Source organism: Oreochromis aureus, linkage group 4, assembly GCF_013358895.1.
Source record: "Oreochromis aureus strain Israel breed Guangdong linkage group 4, ZZ_aureus, whole genome shotgun sequence".
Classification (NCBI taxonomy): domain Eukaryota; kingdom Metazoa; phylum Chordata; class Actinopteri; order Cichliformes; family Cichlidae; genus Oreochromis; species Oreochromis aureus.
The window spans coordinates 3,172,996-3,189,534 of NC_052945.1; the positions used below are offsets into that span (position 1 = coordinate 3,172,996).

The following is a 16,539-nucleotide window of genomic DNA, read 5'->3' on the forward strand; positions in this document are numbered from 1 at the left end:
TGAGGTCCTTGGGGCGTGAAGTCTTTGGCACTGGTACAACACAGGAGGTTTTCCAGAGCTGTGGGACTCTTCCCAGCCTCAGGCTCAGGTTGAAGAGGTGCTCCATCACCCCACACAGTTGGTCCGCGCAGGACCTGACGACCCTCGAGCTGATGCCATCTGGGCCCGCTGCCTTCTTGCCATTAATCCTCCTCAGTTCCCTCCTAACCTGGGTGGTTGAGAGACACAGGCTGGAGCCTTGTGATGAGTGTGTATTGGATGCTGTTGTTGGGGGTGGGGAGGAGTGAGCAGGGTGAATAGAGGAGGTGTGAAGTGTCTGAGGTGTCAGAGGTGGAACAGCAGCAGTGGGGGTGGGTGAGTCTGCAGCCGATGTTGGAGACTGCCTCATGGATGAATCAAATCTGTTGAAGAAATGATTCAGTTCATTTCTTCAACAGATTTGATTCATCCATGAAACAGTCTTCAGTCTTTGAGCTATTCTTAATGTTTCTGACCATCTGATAAACAAAAATGTCAATTAAGCTTAATTAAATGAAATCTCAGTTAATAAAACTGATTAAAAGGAGGGCTTGCCGAAGGAGGAAAAATGCAGGAAAAATCCTGAATTTGTCTTTTTCATAAAGTGGATTTCCTTAAACTATGATCGTAATGAAAATAAATGATCTAAATAAATGAATAAGAGCTGAGATACTCTGGCAATGACTGAAGTTGGACTTTCATGGAGCAAAGAAAAAGCAAAGAAAGTAAAACGATGGAATTATTGAGAAACAGAATCGGACACAATAAATTTTTTTATTTCAGTTGTTTTGTTTGAAGAACAAAGATGGCAGACTCGTTTTTTTAATGTCTGCACGTCTGTCTCACACTACGATTGCTGTAACCCGTAGTTATTCTCTCCTTGTGACCTTTGACACTTGTCTGGACTACATGACATGTAACTGAGCCATCAGTGCTAAAACTAGCCCAGATGTATCTGCTATTTAAATTTGAGACACTGTTTGAAACGTCAATAAAACTGAGTGATTTGCATGATTTTTCTGCATGGGTTTCAGGTGTGGAGCCAGTTTAAAATATTTTATGGACTTTTATACAGTTTGATCTAATAAGATGTTTTTAAATTTGTGATTCTCATAAAAGCTTAATCTAGGAGTTTCTGATAAATACAGTGGGATGAAAACATGATTTTTTTAAGAAGACAAAACCTGCAGTTCCTCTAATGTCCACTGGAGACTCCTGAGTCCCTGCAGACTCACGTGTTGAAACTTTACAGCAGGAATAAAGATGTTTACAGCCTGAAATAAAACAATGTTGGTCTCTATCATAACCGATATACAAGGAGGAATGTTTGTATAACTCACCTGTTTAAATTGCATGAAGGTTTAAAGTTTGCATTGTTGGGGGCGTGGCCTATCTAGAAACTAAACTATCAGGTAGAGTTACCTGATAATTTAGCACTCCACCTTCTCCTCCAAATATGGTCACCTATGGCTGTCCAAAAGTGACATAGAGGCCATGTCCATCTTTTATATACAGTCCATGTTTTTTTTCATGTGCTATGTGTTTTTTTTCTGTTCTCAAACTGATCTCCCTGTTGGAGCTCAGTCTGGGAGGAGTTTTTTTTTTTCTCCTTATCTTCCCCATGTGATGTTTTTGTGTAAAGTATGTATGGTCGGAGGGTAAGATGGCGTCGCCATTGCGTGCAATAGGTCGGCAGCCTCATGAAATTTCCTCTTGTGGGACTAATAAAGGTATATCAAATCAAATCAAATGTAAAAGGAGCCTGTCACATACAAGAAAATCCAGGTAGAAGAGCAGCGTTTGAGTGACTTCTAATCATTTAATAACATTAGTTATTGGTAATGTGTGCAGGATCCTAATGTGAAGCCAAGTTTCTATACTTTCTATATTGTTAGTTTTAACAGCTTAATTTATGAATTCCATGTGTGTTGTCGGCACAATGCAAGGAAGTGCTGAAAAATCCTGAAATGTAGGTACTTTCCAGCACCTCTGTCTAATAACCAAATCAATTTTGTTATCACTTTAGCAGATACATGTCATCAAGCTGAGCCAGAACAACTGTGGGCTCTTAATTTGAAGGCAGACTGACTGAACCTTGTTTGATTGGCTGAATGAAGACCTGCTGCTAACTTTGGATAGGAGGTAGGCAGGAGCCCAGTGGCTCCACCCCCAGGTATCGCGGCTGATTTAAATGCCAGGGGAGGAGGAAGGACATCATTATCATCTTCATCCTCATCATCACCATCACTTCATTTACCTGACATGAGAGTCTCATTTCCCTGGAGCTCAGCCTGCATCCTGCACTGAGGACTGAAGCCCTGAACAGTGAGTACGGTGCTTTAATTTTACTCCCACAGTTTTGATGCCAACCTACAGCTGCTGCCTTGCTCAGTGAGTTACAGCCTGTGTGGATGCATCTAAACTTGCAGAATTGTGTAATGTTCAGTAGATGAATCTCTAACAGGTGGCTATTTTTTTTGTCAAGACAAAAACTCATAAAACTGGGGAGAAATGTTTTATTTTATGAGGTGTAATTAAGAACTACCAGCCTTCTGCATTACCCTGAATCTGTTATTCATCATTAACCTGACCTGGACCTGTTCTCAGTTTAAACTGTGAAAAGTGTCAGAAATGATGCTGGATGCTGATTTCACCTGCTCTGCTTAGCCCGTGTGCCAGCAGCCACACATGGATGCTCCCCCTGACATGTCACCATTTTGGTGTAAACGGTAAGCTTGGCTGGACACATGAGCTGCACCTTATAAGGCAGTATGCCTGCTAAGTCCCTAGCATCCCTCTTTGGGCTACCAAGCTACCAAGAGCAAAGGGTTAGCCAAACATGGGCATTCCAGCATGGCAGCTCACTTGTTTGATACTCGGGGTTATCTGTGTGCTGCTTTTCATGTTTTATTGCCTGCTGTTCAATGGGAGGTCAAAGCAGCCTTGTGACCTGCACGCAGAGGCACAGACGAGGATAAGTGAGTAAGTAGCTGTATGCAAACTTCAGGGAAATATGGCATTTATTAGATGTAATCTGTGAGACAGTTCACTGAAAGTGGATGTAAATGAGCTGTGAGATGCAAGGCAGCAGTTGGAGGCACAGAAGGAGGAAGCGAGAGGCAGAAAAATGAGCTAATGAGTCTGTTTTATTGATGCTGGTGTGTCTTCATCACCTCTGAGCCTTTCTGTGCTGCACAGGTCCCTGAAAGGTTTCAGAAATCTGGGAGAAAGATGCTTTTATTTGTCCTCCTCTGCTTGATGCTGTCTGAGAGTGTGCTACGAAATAGTTTGGTCTTTAAATCAAGTTGTGCTGAAGGCGTAGGCGTAGTTTTTTTCTCCAGAAAACTGAACAAGTTATGCATTTGTCATGTTCAGTAAAGGCATGAAATAGTTATTAAGCACAAATAAAACCCCAAAGACTTGAACAGTGGTCCGTATGGAAGAAAATACCTCCAACACGGTCTTTTTCTTTAAAAATCGGTCTTTTTTACTCCCAAAATATAAAATATGAATCCATAAAATCAGTGAATCTTGTGTGGGAAATATAATTATCTGCAACACAGACACTGCTGTGCGTCCTGGGGCTGGTAGGTGGAAAACTATTGAGCAACCAGGAGATGGATTAAAAAAAAAGTTGTGAGCTGCTGTTTTCAAATTTGGAAGTTTGAAACTCATTTTTCTTTATAGAGCACCAGTTCTTGGCGCTTTATGCTGTGACTCTGGGCTGTTAGTGGGATGCACTGGGCTCAACAAAACCACCATATTAGCCTCTATATGCAAAATAATTCACTCTAATTACATTTTTATAAGATTCCACACAAGCCTGTATGTGACAGCTACTCATCATCTGATGTAATAAAACCAAGAGCATCCTGATATAAAAACAAAAATAATGAGCTCAGGGGGTGTGTAGGAAGTTTCAGGGAAATAAAATAAATGTTGTAATTTACATGTACTAACCTTGTACTAACTGTCTAACCTTCTGGGCTGAAACTGGATGCTGATAAGAGCTTTCCTTTAGAGTGTCGTAACACCGAGTTTGGGCTCGATTGAAGACAATCTCAGTTATGGGTGAATGGATGCACAGAACTCTACTGAAACTGTTTTCAGCATCAGCGTTTCCTTTTTTCCTGTAATCCGTTAGATAGCTTGTTGGCATGCAGGTGAGCACAGGTACAATCCTGTAAGCAAAGTGAGGGATGGAATAAAATTTGCAAAAGGCCAATGATATGAAGCATGTGCTGTAAGGTAAGTACCATGTAATATTACAGAGAAAACTCCAGCAATTAGATCAACCCCTTAGAAGAACTCCTTTTTAACAGGAAGACACTTCCAGCAGAACCAGGCTCAGGGAGGGGTCTGAGAAGAGGAACAGAGAAAGACAGAAACAATTATGGGAGCAAAGACAAAAGTTAATAGATATAAACATGTAAACACGTGGGGAGTGAAAAGTCCTCAGTGCATCATGGGAAATCATCCAGCAGCCTGAACCTGTAGCAGCATAATAAATAGTAAATAGTACAATAAGGCAAAACAAAACTGCAGCGAATATAAATAGGCAGAAAAAGAAAAAGTGTCTTTTTTTTAATTCACATTTTTGATTTGTCAGCAGGTCAGAGGTCAAATCAACTCACATCTCCACATCAGAGGCTGAGCCGGTCCCGATCGACGATTCAGACGTCAGCTCCACCGCCTCCGAACCACCAGAGTTAGGCTACGACCCCGCCGCTGCTGACCTGCAGGCCGATCCGACCGCCAACATGGCCGACACCGATGACAACAAGTACCTCTTCCTGGAAAACGACTTCCGCAACAGCGGCGTGGCCCAGGCCGACTGGGCGGCCAAGAAGATGGTGTGGGTGCCATCAGAGAGGGAGGGCTTCGAGCCGGCGAGCATCAAGGAGGAGAAGGGTGACCAGGTATGCATGGAAACAAGAATGATTCACAGGAGCCATCAGGAAACAAAAATATGATGTTGATTAAGTCAGAAACAGCATGAAAAGAAGGAGCTGAGGCAGAGTGGGGTTGCAAAGCAGCTTGCAGACAAACATTTACACCAACTGTTTGTCTTTGTTACTTTGTTACTTTATAAAGAGAGCAACAGTGATTCTGGCAGAATTTCAACATTTCAAATTTTCTTGTGAAGTTTTCTTCTCTTCATCGTCTTTTTTAGTTTTCTCTCACGGGGTTCTGGATGCTAAACCTGTTTCCTCTGAATCACACAGATGTGCAGGACACCGACACGTTTGTTTGGTTTGTCAGTGTCATGTGATGGTTGAATTTTTGTGCTGAATACCTGCCGCTCCTCTGCAGGTGCTGGTGGAGCTCTCCAACGGTCAGAAGGTGACGGTGAGCAAAGACGACATCCAGAAGATGAACCCGCCCAAATTCAGCAAGGTGGAGGACATGGCCGCCCTCACCTTCCTCAACGAAGCCTCCGTCCTGCACAACCTGCGCGAGAGATACTTCTCCAGCCTGATCTATGTGAGAAAAACACTCACTGATCACCTGGCGCCTGATTTATCTGGTGCTCAAGTCAAACTTACACCCATGATTTTAAATCTCTTTGTTATAAACTGTGTTTAAATTACATTAAAATGGAAGTTTGTTCTATAAAAAACACACAGGTCTGTGTTTATAGCATTAAAGTGAAAACTCTGCTCCCATATGTTGAAGACAAATTGAAAGAATCAGGTGTTTATCTCCACATCAGTTTAAAACGAACTCTCTGAGCAATAAAAAAACACTAGTAACCTGAATGTGCTGTAAGGTTTTACGTAAAGAAAACTGCAGTAAAGACAAAAGTCAGCAGGAGACGGGAGGGCTGAGGGCCCCTTATAAACTCAGAGGCTGAAGAGACTTAACGTTCAGGTGGAAAGTCCTCGTTTAAGGACCGATGTACTGGAAGGATCAGCAGCTTATGTTTGTATTATTTTAGTCAGTCTTTCAAAGACTAATAAGGTGCTGATGTAAAAATTAAAATCCGAGCTCATGCATCTAATACAGACCGCCATGCAGATCCCCGAGAGTTAGGAGGTCCAGTTCCTCCAGTCCTTATATGAGCAGAGGACTTCAGAGCAGCCAAAAACATCTCTGACGTTAACCTCGATCCACCGCTATTGTTTAACCTAAAGCTAGATTATTCAGAGAACGAGCTGCAGGGCCTGTGCAGTTTGAATTAATGCAGTAATGTGAAGTTTTCTCTATAATGTTGTGGTTAGAAAGGAAGCGTGTGACATACATCTGTGATTAGGCAAAATAATCTTGTTTTAATCATTAAATCCATCAGATTAGACAAAACAGTGCAGGTATTTACACAGATTACATTCATTCTTACCATGTATCAGTATAATTAATCTGAACATTTTTCTGCTTTATGATTTTGTCTATAATTGCTGTAAAACAAACTGAATAAAACTTTATTGTTATAAAAGACGAAGCAGCAACAAGTAGCAGTTAGGAAACAGTTTATAATGAAAATTAATTCATAGTCTTGACATTTTAAACATGTGAACGAGGTGACATTTCTTATATTCACAGGTTAATAAACCTGCTCGTTCATGAAAAGAGCGAGGCACCAGTTCAGCAGTTCACACTGTTTTGATATTGAATGCACCCCATCTAGGTGTGGCCAGTCCCTTAAGAGGGTGGGAGGAGTCAAACAATCAGACAGGAGCTGAAAGAAGGAAGCAGAACACCTGAAACTGAGCCACAGCTGAAACAACAATTTTTACTTTGGGAGTGTGATCTGTCAAAGACGATGACTCCCATTATTAGGAGCACACACCTGTTCATGAACTATTACAAGAGTCCAGAAATCTGCATGTACAGCATAAGATAACCTTCCTAGATGAGGTTCCTGCTGTGCATGAGTAATCAGATATAAAAGCACCAGTTTACTGGGCGATATCTTAATATTTTAAAAACTCGAGTAGAAAACAGACGTCAGAATGAGCTGGCAGCGCTGACGTGGTGATAAAGTGTTTCTTCCCTCCACAGACGTACTCGGGCCTCTTCTGCGTGGTGGTGAATCCCTACAAGATGCTGCCCATCTACTCTGAAAAGATCATCGAGATGTACAAGGGCAAGAAACGCCACGAGGTTCCACCGCACATCTACTCCATCACGGACAACGCCTACAGGAACATGATGCAGGGTAACTGTCTGCATGCACAGAAAACAGATCACATGGTAAAACGCACACGACTGTTCTTATCAGGAGTCCAAGAAAAGCAGCTACACATACAGAAAGTATTTAAATACTTTTTTATCTCAAACCAACAAACAAGTCCATGAGCATCACTGGAAATATCAAAGATGTTCCCAGATGACTGAAAATTAAAGAATTTAGTCAAGTTTATATGTTCAGACTGATCTAAGTTAGACCATCAAGAAGTAAACGACAGGTGGGAAATGCACTCAGGGAAATAAATGATAATATTTCACATCATAGAAAACTTTTTACCCAAATTACCTTTAAAAATTGTAAAAAAAGATGCTGAATTATGAATATTTCAACATTTTAGCACATATGTCAGCAGTTTTATAGTAAATATAAAGATACAGATCTCCTGAGAGGCTCTGTGACAAAAACAAAAAAAATCTTTATCCATCCAACTGCTCTCCACCTGTCCCAACAACCGTTAACCTGAGCCACTTCAAACCTGGCACGTGTTTCACTGCTGGTGACCTGAACAGGTGCACCAGTGAGTCTGAAGCACATATTTTACTACGGGACTTTAGGAGGCGTGGAAACTGTAAGCAAAGAGAGAGCTGAGACTGGAAGTAAAGCTGAGGATCCATCTTCTTGCCTTCACCTGTGAGCAGGACCTCTGTGTAGTGACTAAAAGAATGAGATCACAGATATAAGATGTAAGCAGCACTTGCAAAGGAATCAGATGAGGTGGTTTGGACATCTGACCAGAAGAGCGTGAGAAAGTCTGGGACCTGCAGATAATGTATGGAGGGCACTGCCCCTGTTTACCTGTGCATCATGCTGATAAACAGTGTGTTATAGACAGAGATGGGCAGTAACGCGTTACTGTAATCTGATTACTTTTTTCAAGTAACGAGTAATGTAAGGGATTACTATTGCAAAAACGGTAATTAGATTACCGTTACTTTCACTAGGAACTCTGCGTTACTGCGTTACTAAAACCGTGATTTTTTGCGAGAACGTCTCATGACAGTGACGTAAGCCAGTGCGACGTTCGTGACAACAGCTGTCTGCAGATCATAATATATGGAGTGCGGGACAGAGTGTAGCACGCAGCGTTTAAAGCGTGGAAGTACTGACCTTACTTTGAGTTTGATTCCATAAAAAGTGACAAAAACATTAGTGTCCGTTGTGCGTGGGAAGAAAACTTCTTTTTACAGCGAAAAACCCCCTAAACTTCCAAGCAAGCACCGAGTGCGCTACGACGTAATGTGAAATTCACAGAGAAACTCGCGGATTCTTCCACTGACCGCTGCAGCACACCTGCACCAGGGTAAACCTCCACCTACCCCAGTCCTGCTTTACAGGTGAAAATAGAGCAACAGGACCGCTGAGTCTTTGATTTTATTTATTTTCTGCTGTGTTTTACTTGCATCTATTTGAAAGACTGAGTGTAAACACAAAAAAATATTTTATTTTATGTGCTGGAATGTGCAGAAAATAGGTTTAAATGTTAAACAAATTTCTTCCAGTCAGAGAATGTTGCATATAATTTAATTTTTGCTTGATGCATAAAGTTAAAAGATTAAAACTAATAAAACAAGTTTTAAAAAGAGACTTTTCCATTTGATTACATTTTGTATGATGGATTATGCAGAAAAAGTAGAATTGGGCTGAAAGATCTATCGCTTTATCACCTATTCAGGTTGTAAATCGTCTGTTTAAAAAGTAACTAAGTAACTAAGTAATTGATTACTTTTGAAAATAAGTAATCAGTAAAGTAACGGGATTACTTTTTGGGGGAAGTAATCAGTAATTAGTAACTGATTACTTTTTTCAAGTAACTTGACCAACACTGGTTATAGAGCTCTCTCCATGCCCTCTCATATGATATATTACTTGATAAGATTTCTTGAAATTTTTTACAAAGTCAACTTTGACCTTGGGAGCTAACAGTGAAAGTCAAGGTCAAATGCTTAGCCACCCTAGGTACCCATCTCCCCCAAGCTCCAGTATATTGTTGTAAAGTTGGAAGATGTGAAATAATTACTGATTTTTCACGTTTGGTGTGACTTTGACCAGATTTCCACCTAAATTAAATCCACTCGAGCTGTTATTGGTCTCTACCATCACACAGAATTTGACAATCAAATCTAGACTGCTAACAAGCAGACAAACGGAGTGGTTACAAACTCCCTCCCTTTGGGGAGAAACAATGTGTCTCAGTTTTCCCACCTTCATGAACCTACCGTTACCGTTCAGTTTACAGCATCTGCAAAGGCACAAAACCTTCACGTCAAAGAACTTTTCACTTTCTTTGCGTTTTCACTCCTGTGTAAAAACGTTACCTTTAGAATCATGACTGTCGTAGGATTTCCACACTTTCAACCCTCCAGTGTGGGTTGGATTGGACCCTGTGGCAGGCTGGTTCTGCATGTTTGGAACCCCCAGTCTGAAGCACTGGAGTCAGCAGCACTGAAAAAGCCCACCTGCTTTCACTTGGCTTCACCTGGACTGGGGAAGTCGGAGGAGCTGGATTATGCTAACATCCTTTCTTTGAAACACTTGTCAGATTCAGAAGCGAGCTGGTTTGAGCCTGTGGGCCTCTCTGTGTCCAGAGACGTGACTTTTGATTGGGTGTAAATGTGAGAGTGTGTGGTTGGTTTCACATCTGGGATGTACAACACCTTTTACCCTGTGGCACCTGGGATAGGCTCCATCCCGCCCCCATGACCCCGAGTTGGATAAGTGGATAAGTCCTCCTCATCCACTTCTGCATCATTAGCAAACACACAAACCGACTTTTAAATCGCAGCACGCTGGTAGCTTGCTTTTAAACCACAAGGTCGGACGTTTGATTCCCAGGCAGACCTCTCACAGCATTTTGCATGGTCACCCTGTCCACTAAATGATGCATTTATCATGTGTTTTATGACTTTTCATGTAAGAGTGTTCAAGTTTTCAAGACATATGAGGCTGGTATCAGATGAATACACAAAGACTCATCTTGTCCCCTCAGATTGAACATCCCCAGATGCCCCCGTCCCCCTAAAAAATATGAAAACACATGAAGTCCCATAAGTCCTGCTGCTTCTGACGCTGCTGTACAAAACATGAAGCAGGCACAAACAGTCACATCGCAGCTCTTCTCAGAGGTGAGCGATGGCGGCGAGCAGCCTCGACTGAAGCCTCGGAGCGTGCCGTCTGGCCTCCGTTTGGTCCGCCGGTGACCTCAGAGCAGCGCCATACTTTCCACTGAGCTCCAGGATGGCCATACATGGAGCAGTGAGACGAGATTACACCGACAGAGTCCTGCATCCACCTGCTATTTTTAGAGGATATGAGTGATGGAGGCTAATCTCCCACTGAGCGAGATCTCTTTCGCTCTCGTGTCCGAGTGTTTGGAGTTTGACGAGTTCAGTGTCACATTATGTCTCTCTCTCTCTCTCTCTCTCCACAGACCGCGAGGATCAGTCTATTCTTTGCACGTGAGTCAAACAGACACCACTTGACCTTTTTCCATCACACACATATCACCAGTTTGTTACCCAAACCTTTAACTGGACCAGTTAAGCTCATTTCCAGCTCCATCTATTTAAACCAGAGCAGCTTTGCATGACTCAGAGTTCAAAATAAGCTTAATTGTTCTTACACTGGGCCTCAGTGATGCTGTCAGATCAGATCTTCTGTCTGAAACAAGTTGTTTAAGCTTCTTCTCTTTTCTCCTGATTGGCTGCCCCTCGCAAACAAAGTTTAAACAGCAGGTGGGCGGGGCTTCTGTGCCCAAGGTGGCCATATTAGGGATGTCATAAAGGTCCACTTTGCACTGAGAAAAAGGCTTAAACAAATCAAACGACTTGTACACAGAGACGTTTGTCCTGTTTAATATTCTCACTATCTTCTGGTTTACTGGTTTAATTTTGGGGGTAAAATATTATCAGAATATGAGTTTCAAAATGTTATTTATTAATACAGAAGACAAAGAACACAACAGGTATTTACATCTGAGAGGGTGGTTCTGGTGAAAAATGGGATCTTTTTCTGTAAAACAATGTAAAAACATAAAAATGGGGAGTCTATGGAGCTTGGAAAGAAAAGCATGTGGCATCTTCAGGTTTCTTGAAGATGTTTCGGCTCTCATCCAAGAAGCTTCTCCAGTTCTAGGAGCGCATCCGTAGGGCTTAAAGTCTGTGACTCTCCACCAGTTGCTCTTAGAACTGAAGAAGCTTCTTGGATGAAAAGTCTTCAAGAAACTTAAAGAAGTCCGGACGCTTCCTGGAAATCTAAGAACCTTCACAGACATTAAAATGAGAACTTTTATTTTACCATGCCTGATATTAATCTACTTAGTTTCATTTACTCCAAAAAATGTGTCCATATGGTGCCTGCTTTTAAAAGAGAAGCACTTTTTTATTTTAAATGTAAATAATAACACGACCGGTGGGAATATTCATCATTAATCTTTTATAATCTTTATTGGAATATCGCTGGTGTTCAAATATTGTCTTACTTAATGCAAGTTTATCATTTAAAAAAAACTGCAGCTGAAAACTGTTCTCTTTAAGGAAGCCTTACAGCTGACTAGCAGGCTAAAACTAAAACTAGCAGCTGGATGTTAGGAGGTTAATCAGTCTCTGCTGTGTCACACAGAGGTGAGTCTGGAGCCGGGAAGACAGAAAACACCAAGAAGGTGATTCAGTACCTCGCCCTCATCGCCTCCTCACACAAAGGCAAGAACCCCATCAACCCTGTGAGTACCAACGCCTCAAACTTTCTGACTCTTTTAAAGAAAATAAAGCCCAAAGCAGCCAAATAATCAGGTTTCAGGATCCAGACTGAAAATTCAGACATTATGAAATCAGAATGAGCTTTAAGTTTGAAAAAACTGTGTTTTAAAATATTAAAGTGAAAACTCTGCTGTGTACGACAGGATTCAGTCGCTGGCGCTGTGGCCAAGGTGAGGACAGATTACTGCTGTTTGCTGCTGGGGGCGGGGCTTTTAATTCTTTATCTTTGAAGATTTAAAAAGAAAATCAAAGAAAAGTCGCCATGTTTCTCACGATCCTCCGTAACTGACCTGAACATTTCATCTGCTCTTCGCTCCGCTGCATTTAATCCAGTCATGAACCATCTTTGGTTTGTTTAGTCAGGATTTATCAGTGCTTGACCTCTGACCCCTGCTGCTCCTCTGCTGCATTTCAGGCCAATTTTGGGGAAAATACAAATATTTTTCGAGTATATTTGTGGGAAAGTAGCGATCTCTTATGATTTCTAACCGGCGTGTTTTTCTTGCAACAGCAGCAGGCAGGATCTTTGGCCTACGTGAGTATAAAATCTCATAAAGACTCGTTTTTACTGCAGTATTAATGTAACAGAAAAGCTTTGTTAGCCTTACATCATGGTCTGTGTTTAAAAGCAGAGATGGTTTTAGCTGTTTAACCTCATTTTTGCTGCAGGGGGAGCTGGAAAAGCAGCTGCTGCAGGCGAACCCAATCCTGGAGGCCTTCGGAAACGCCAAAACCATCAAGAACGACAACTCCTCGCGATTTGTAAGAACTTCATTCACTCCGTCAACACACAGAGATGGAAAAACTACCTGTGATGCAAAGTTAAAGCTGCTGTCTTCCTCTCTGCTCGCAGGGAAAGTTCATCAAACTCAACTTTGATGTGACCGGCTACATCGTCGGGGCGAATATCGACACCTGTATCCTGCTTTGAGTTACATTTTTTCTTTTTTTTAATGTAAGCATTAAATAAGTGGGTCATTCTTCTTAATCCTGGTCAGACCTGCTGGAGAAGTCTCGCTGTATTCGACAGGCACACACCGAGAGAGCCTTTCACATCTTCTACTACATGGTGGCCGGAGCCAAAGACAAGATGAGAGGTGAGCAGCTCAAACCACAGGAAAACATCCTTCGTTTAAAGGGACAAGCTGACATTTTTAAACCATCCTGGGGTCAGATGGAAGCTGTCATAACATAATAATAACTATAATTTATTGGTAAATATGAATTTTAAGCTCATGCTGCAAAACAGATGCTGCAGATCTGAGCTTATACCGACTAAGTCATAACATAACAGATGTTTTTGTTAAATCGAAAGTCATGTCTCAGTCAAATCAGCCTGTATATAAATGATGGCCACCGTGACATCATCCATCAGCTTTTGGTGTTTTGAAGGGTGAAGTTCGGTGCTGCTTTTCAGGAGCTACAAGCAGCAGGAGCGCAGAGTAGATCTACAGACTGTATGATTCAGATACTTGTAATCTCTGAAAGACTAGACTGTGAAAACATCCCATTATGTTTCAAGTTTACTATGCAATGAATGAGACAGAGTTTGCATGTAGATGAACATAAATGAATCTGTGTAGGTGGACAGTGTGTGTCGTTCACAACCACTTACTAACCAAGTTATTTGTTAGTGAAATGTTGTTGCAATCAAAAAGAAATGTGCCTTCATTCATTTCCTTCAGTCAAAAATATCATCAGCAATCAAATGTTGTAGCTGGACTACCATCTTTGTCCACTGTGGAGTTTTTACCCATCATAGCATGACGACAGGGAGATGTGATGTCGCCGTTTTAACCATGTCTGGACCCTGTGTCAGCACAGTTGGCCATTAAAACAGCCACACTCCAAACTTTAAGCCTCAGTAAAACCCAGATGGATAAGTTATTTAAAAATATATACTCCTGGAGATGTTATAAGAGGAAACTATCCACAGAGGCCAAAACTGTTTTTATATCAGGATGTAAACATGTTTATTTCTGCTGTAAAGATGGACATTTTAACATGGGAGTCTATGGGGAGCTGCTGGAGCCTCTAGAGGACATTAGAGGAACTGCAGTTTTTGATTCATTTTCAGCCCTATAGATGTCAGCATGGATATGAAATTATGTGAATGATGTTGTAAACCGGCTGCTTCTCCTGTAGCGACTGCACGGATGAAACTGGAAACGGGTCTCAGTCAGCGTAACGTCTTCTCTCTCTGTGTTTGTAGAGGAGCTGCTGCTGGAGGACTTCAGCAGCTATCGTTTCCTGATAGAGGGTCACGTGGAGATCCCCGGGCAGGAGGACAACGAGATGTTTGATGAAACTCTGGAGGCCATGGACATCATGGGTTTCACTGAGGAGGAGCGATTAGGTACAGAGACCAGTAACAACAAGATTCCCAACGATTTCTACAGGACTTCCTATTCAAACCTACAAAATAAAAGGAATGAAATTATACTTTAAGATTTTTTTAAATGAGGAAAAGTTGGGGTTTGGGGGGATTTTTATAAGAAAGTAGAGAGAAATCATCTCCAAATGTAATTCTGAGATGTAGGGGCAACCCAGGTTCATGCTTCTGACACCCCTTTTTAGTTAAAGAAGTACCCTACTCATCATAGAATAAGTGGAACATAAGAACATATATTTGATCTGAATCAGTTTGATCTTCATATGCTCCTGCTCTTCCTTTTCCTGTCTGCAGGCATGTTGAAGGTGGTGTCCAGTGTGCTCCAGCTGGGCAACATTAAGTTTGAGAAGGAGAGGAACAGCGAGCAGGCGACGATGCCCGACAACACCGGTAACTTTACAAAAAAAACAAAAAAGCGCCGTCACCAGTTCTGTAAATGAGCATCTTCACCTCTCTGACCTCCTCTCCGTCTCATCTCATAGCCGCACAGAAGGTGTGTCACCTGCAGGGCATCAACGTGACCGACTTCACCCGCGCCATCCTCACGCCCAGGATTAAAGTGGGCAGGGAGGTGGTGCAGAAGGCTCAGACCAAGCAGCAGGTACGCGAGAAGCAAACCAAACCTCGTTAATTAAACGCAGAAGACGGCAGCCTGCAATCTCCTGTCCTCTCACCCTTCCTAGGCTGATTTCGCGATCGAGGCTCTGGCTAAAGCCATGTACGAGCGTCTGTTTCGCTGGATCCTCGCTAGAGTCAACAAGACCCTGGACAAGAGTAAGAGGCAGGCGTCGTCCTTCCTCGGCATCCTGGACATCGCCGGCTTTGAGATTTTTGAGGTGATTGATTCCTAAAAATCAACTTGGAAACATTTCACTGTTTCATGTCATTCCTATGAGTCAGTCAGACTAAAGATTCAAGAACCAGATTTTTTTTTGAGTTGCAGAAAAGTGGACCGGCTCTTTATCCTGTTGAGGATAGTTGAGGATATGTGGGAAAAGGCATTCAACTGCATCCCTCAAGGTCCATTGCCGAGAGCAACTCGGTCTCTGTACGACCTGTTGATAAGTTTTTAGGAGTAATGTGCGCTGGAAGTCACTGCTTCATTAAGCCGGTTTTCAGTCAGCTGAGAAGTGGTGGAGTTAATACCGCTATCTGTCTGTGGGTCTTAGCCAGATAAGGGTGGAGAGCCCACTCCTGGTGGAGGACTAAGGAGAAACAATGAGATTTTCGTTCTGTGGAATGCCGGTCAAGCTCTTAATTGTCTCGAGGAAATTCAGTCATGTTTTATAGACTTGGAGAAGTCTCATGTCCCCTTGGGCTGTTCTATGGGCATTTTAGTGTGTGCACAACCATAATGACGAATGAGTCTGACTGTGGCAATAAGTCATTCCTGGTTGGTGTTGGACTTCACCAGGGCTCCACCCTGTCACGTGTCCTCTTCATAATGAAAGACAGAGGGTTTGGTGGCCTCTGGTTCTTCAATTCAATTCAATTCAATTTTATTTATATAGCGCCAAATCACAACAAAAGTCGCCTCAAGGCGCTTTATATTGTACAGTAGATAGCACAATAATAAATACAGAGAAAAACCCAACAATCATATGACCCCCTATGAGCAAGCACTTTGGCGACAGTGGGAAGGAAAAACTCCCTTTAACAGGAAGAAACCTCCGCAGAACCAGGCTCAGGGAGGGCGGGGCCATCTGCTGTGATTGGTTGGGGTGAGAGAAGAAAAACAGGATAAAGACATGCTGTGGAAGAGAGACAGAGATTAATAACAGATATGATTCGATGCAGAGAGGTCTATTAGCACATAGTGAGTGAGAAAGGTGAGTGGAAGGGAAAAACTCAATGCATCATGGGAATCCCCGGCAGCCTACGTCTATCGCAGCAGTTCTTCTGAGTTCATCAAGCTCCAAGCAGCCTCCTTTGTAGTGGCCAAAATGAGATCAAGCATTTCTATCTCTGGTTCTTAACTGGTAAATGGTGGATTGGCCACACTGGCTGAGAATGAGCTTTTGTTTCAAGTGGAGGATTGGAGTCTTTTTTCCCACAGTTACCTGGATCTTTGTGCAGACTTACTGGTCTGTTCTAGAAAAGAGAGGGCTGAGGGTGAGTAGTTTTTTTGATAGAACTTTGTGGAGTCAACAGGGTGTTTGCAAAAAAAAAAAAAGGATCATTTTGTC

General features: G+C 42.3%; 1 protein-coding gene across 6 annotated transcripts in view; it reads left to right on the forward strand.

Annotated features, from left to right (window-relative positions):
* Positions 1-2,254: 2,254 nt before the first annotated feature.
* Positions 2,255-16,539, forward strand: part of LOC116314264 (myosin-11-like) — a 31,676-nt gene continuing 17,391 nt past the window's right edge. For 2 of the 6 annotated variants that reach the window (XM_031732235.2, XM_039610570.1), the window contains exons 1-15: positions 2,255-2,343; positions 4,631-4,937; positions 5,332-5,502; positions 7,018-7,174; positions 10,635-10,662; positions 11,825-11,924; positions 12,105-12,131; positions 12,473-12,496; positions 12,631-12,723; positions 12,815-12,878; positions 12,960-13,058; positions 14,174-14,317; positions 14,648-14,743; positions 14,836-14,954; positions 15,037-15,189. In XM_031732235.2, coding sequence (XP_031588095.2) covers positions 4,779-4,937; positions 5,332-5,502; positions 7,018-7,174; positions 10,635-10,662; positions 11,825-11,924; positions 12,105-12,131; positions 12,473-12,496; positions 12,631-12,723; positions 12,815-12,878; positions 12,960-13,058; positions 14,174-14,317; positions 14,648-14,743; positions 14,836-14,954; positions 15,037-15,189 — 1,434 coding nt within the window. In that variant the 5' untranslated portion in view covers positions 2,255-2,343; positions 4,631-4,778. Of the gene's footprint in view, positions 2,344-4,627; positions 4,938-5,331; positions 5,503-7,017; positions 7,175-10,634; positions 10,663-11,824; positions 11,925-12,104; positions 12,132-12,472; positions 12,497-12,630; positions 12,724-12,814; positions 12,879-12,959; positions 13,059-14,173; positions 14,318-14,647; positions 14,744-14,835; positions 14,955-15,036; positions 15,190-16,539 lie in introns of all 6 variants that reach the window. The other 4 variants (XM_039610566.1, XM_039610567.1, XM_039610568.1 and 1 more) reach the window with 4 other exon arrangements.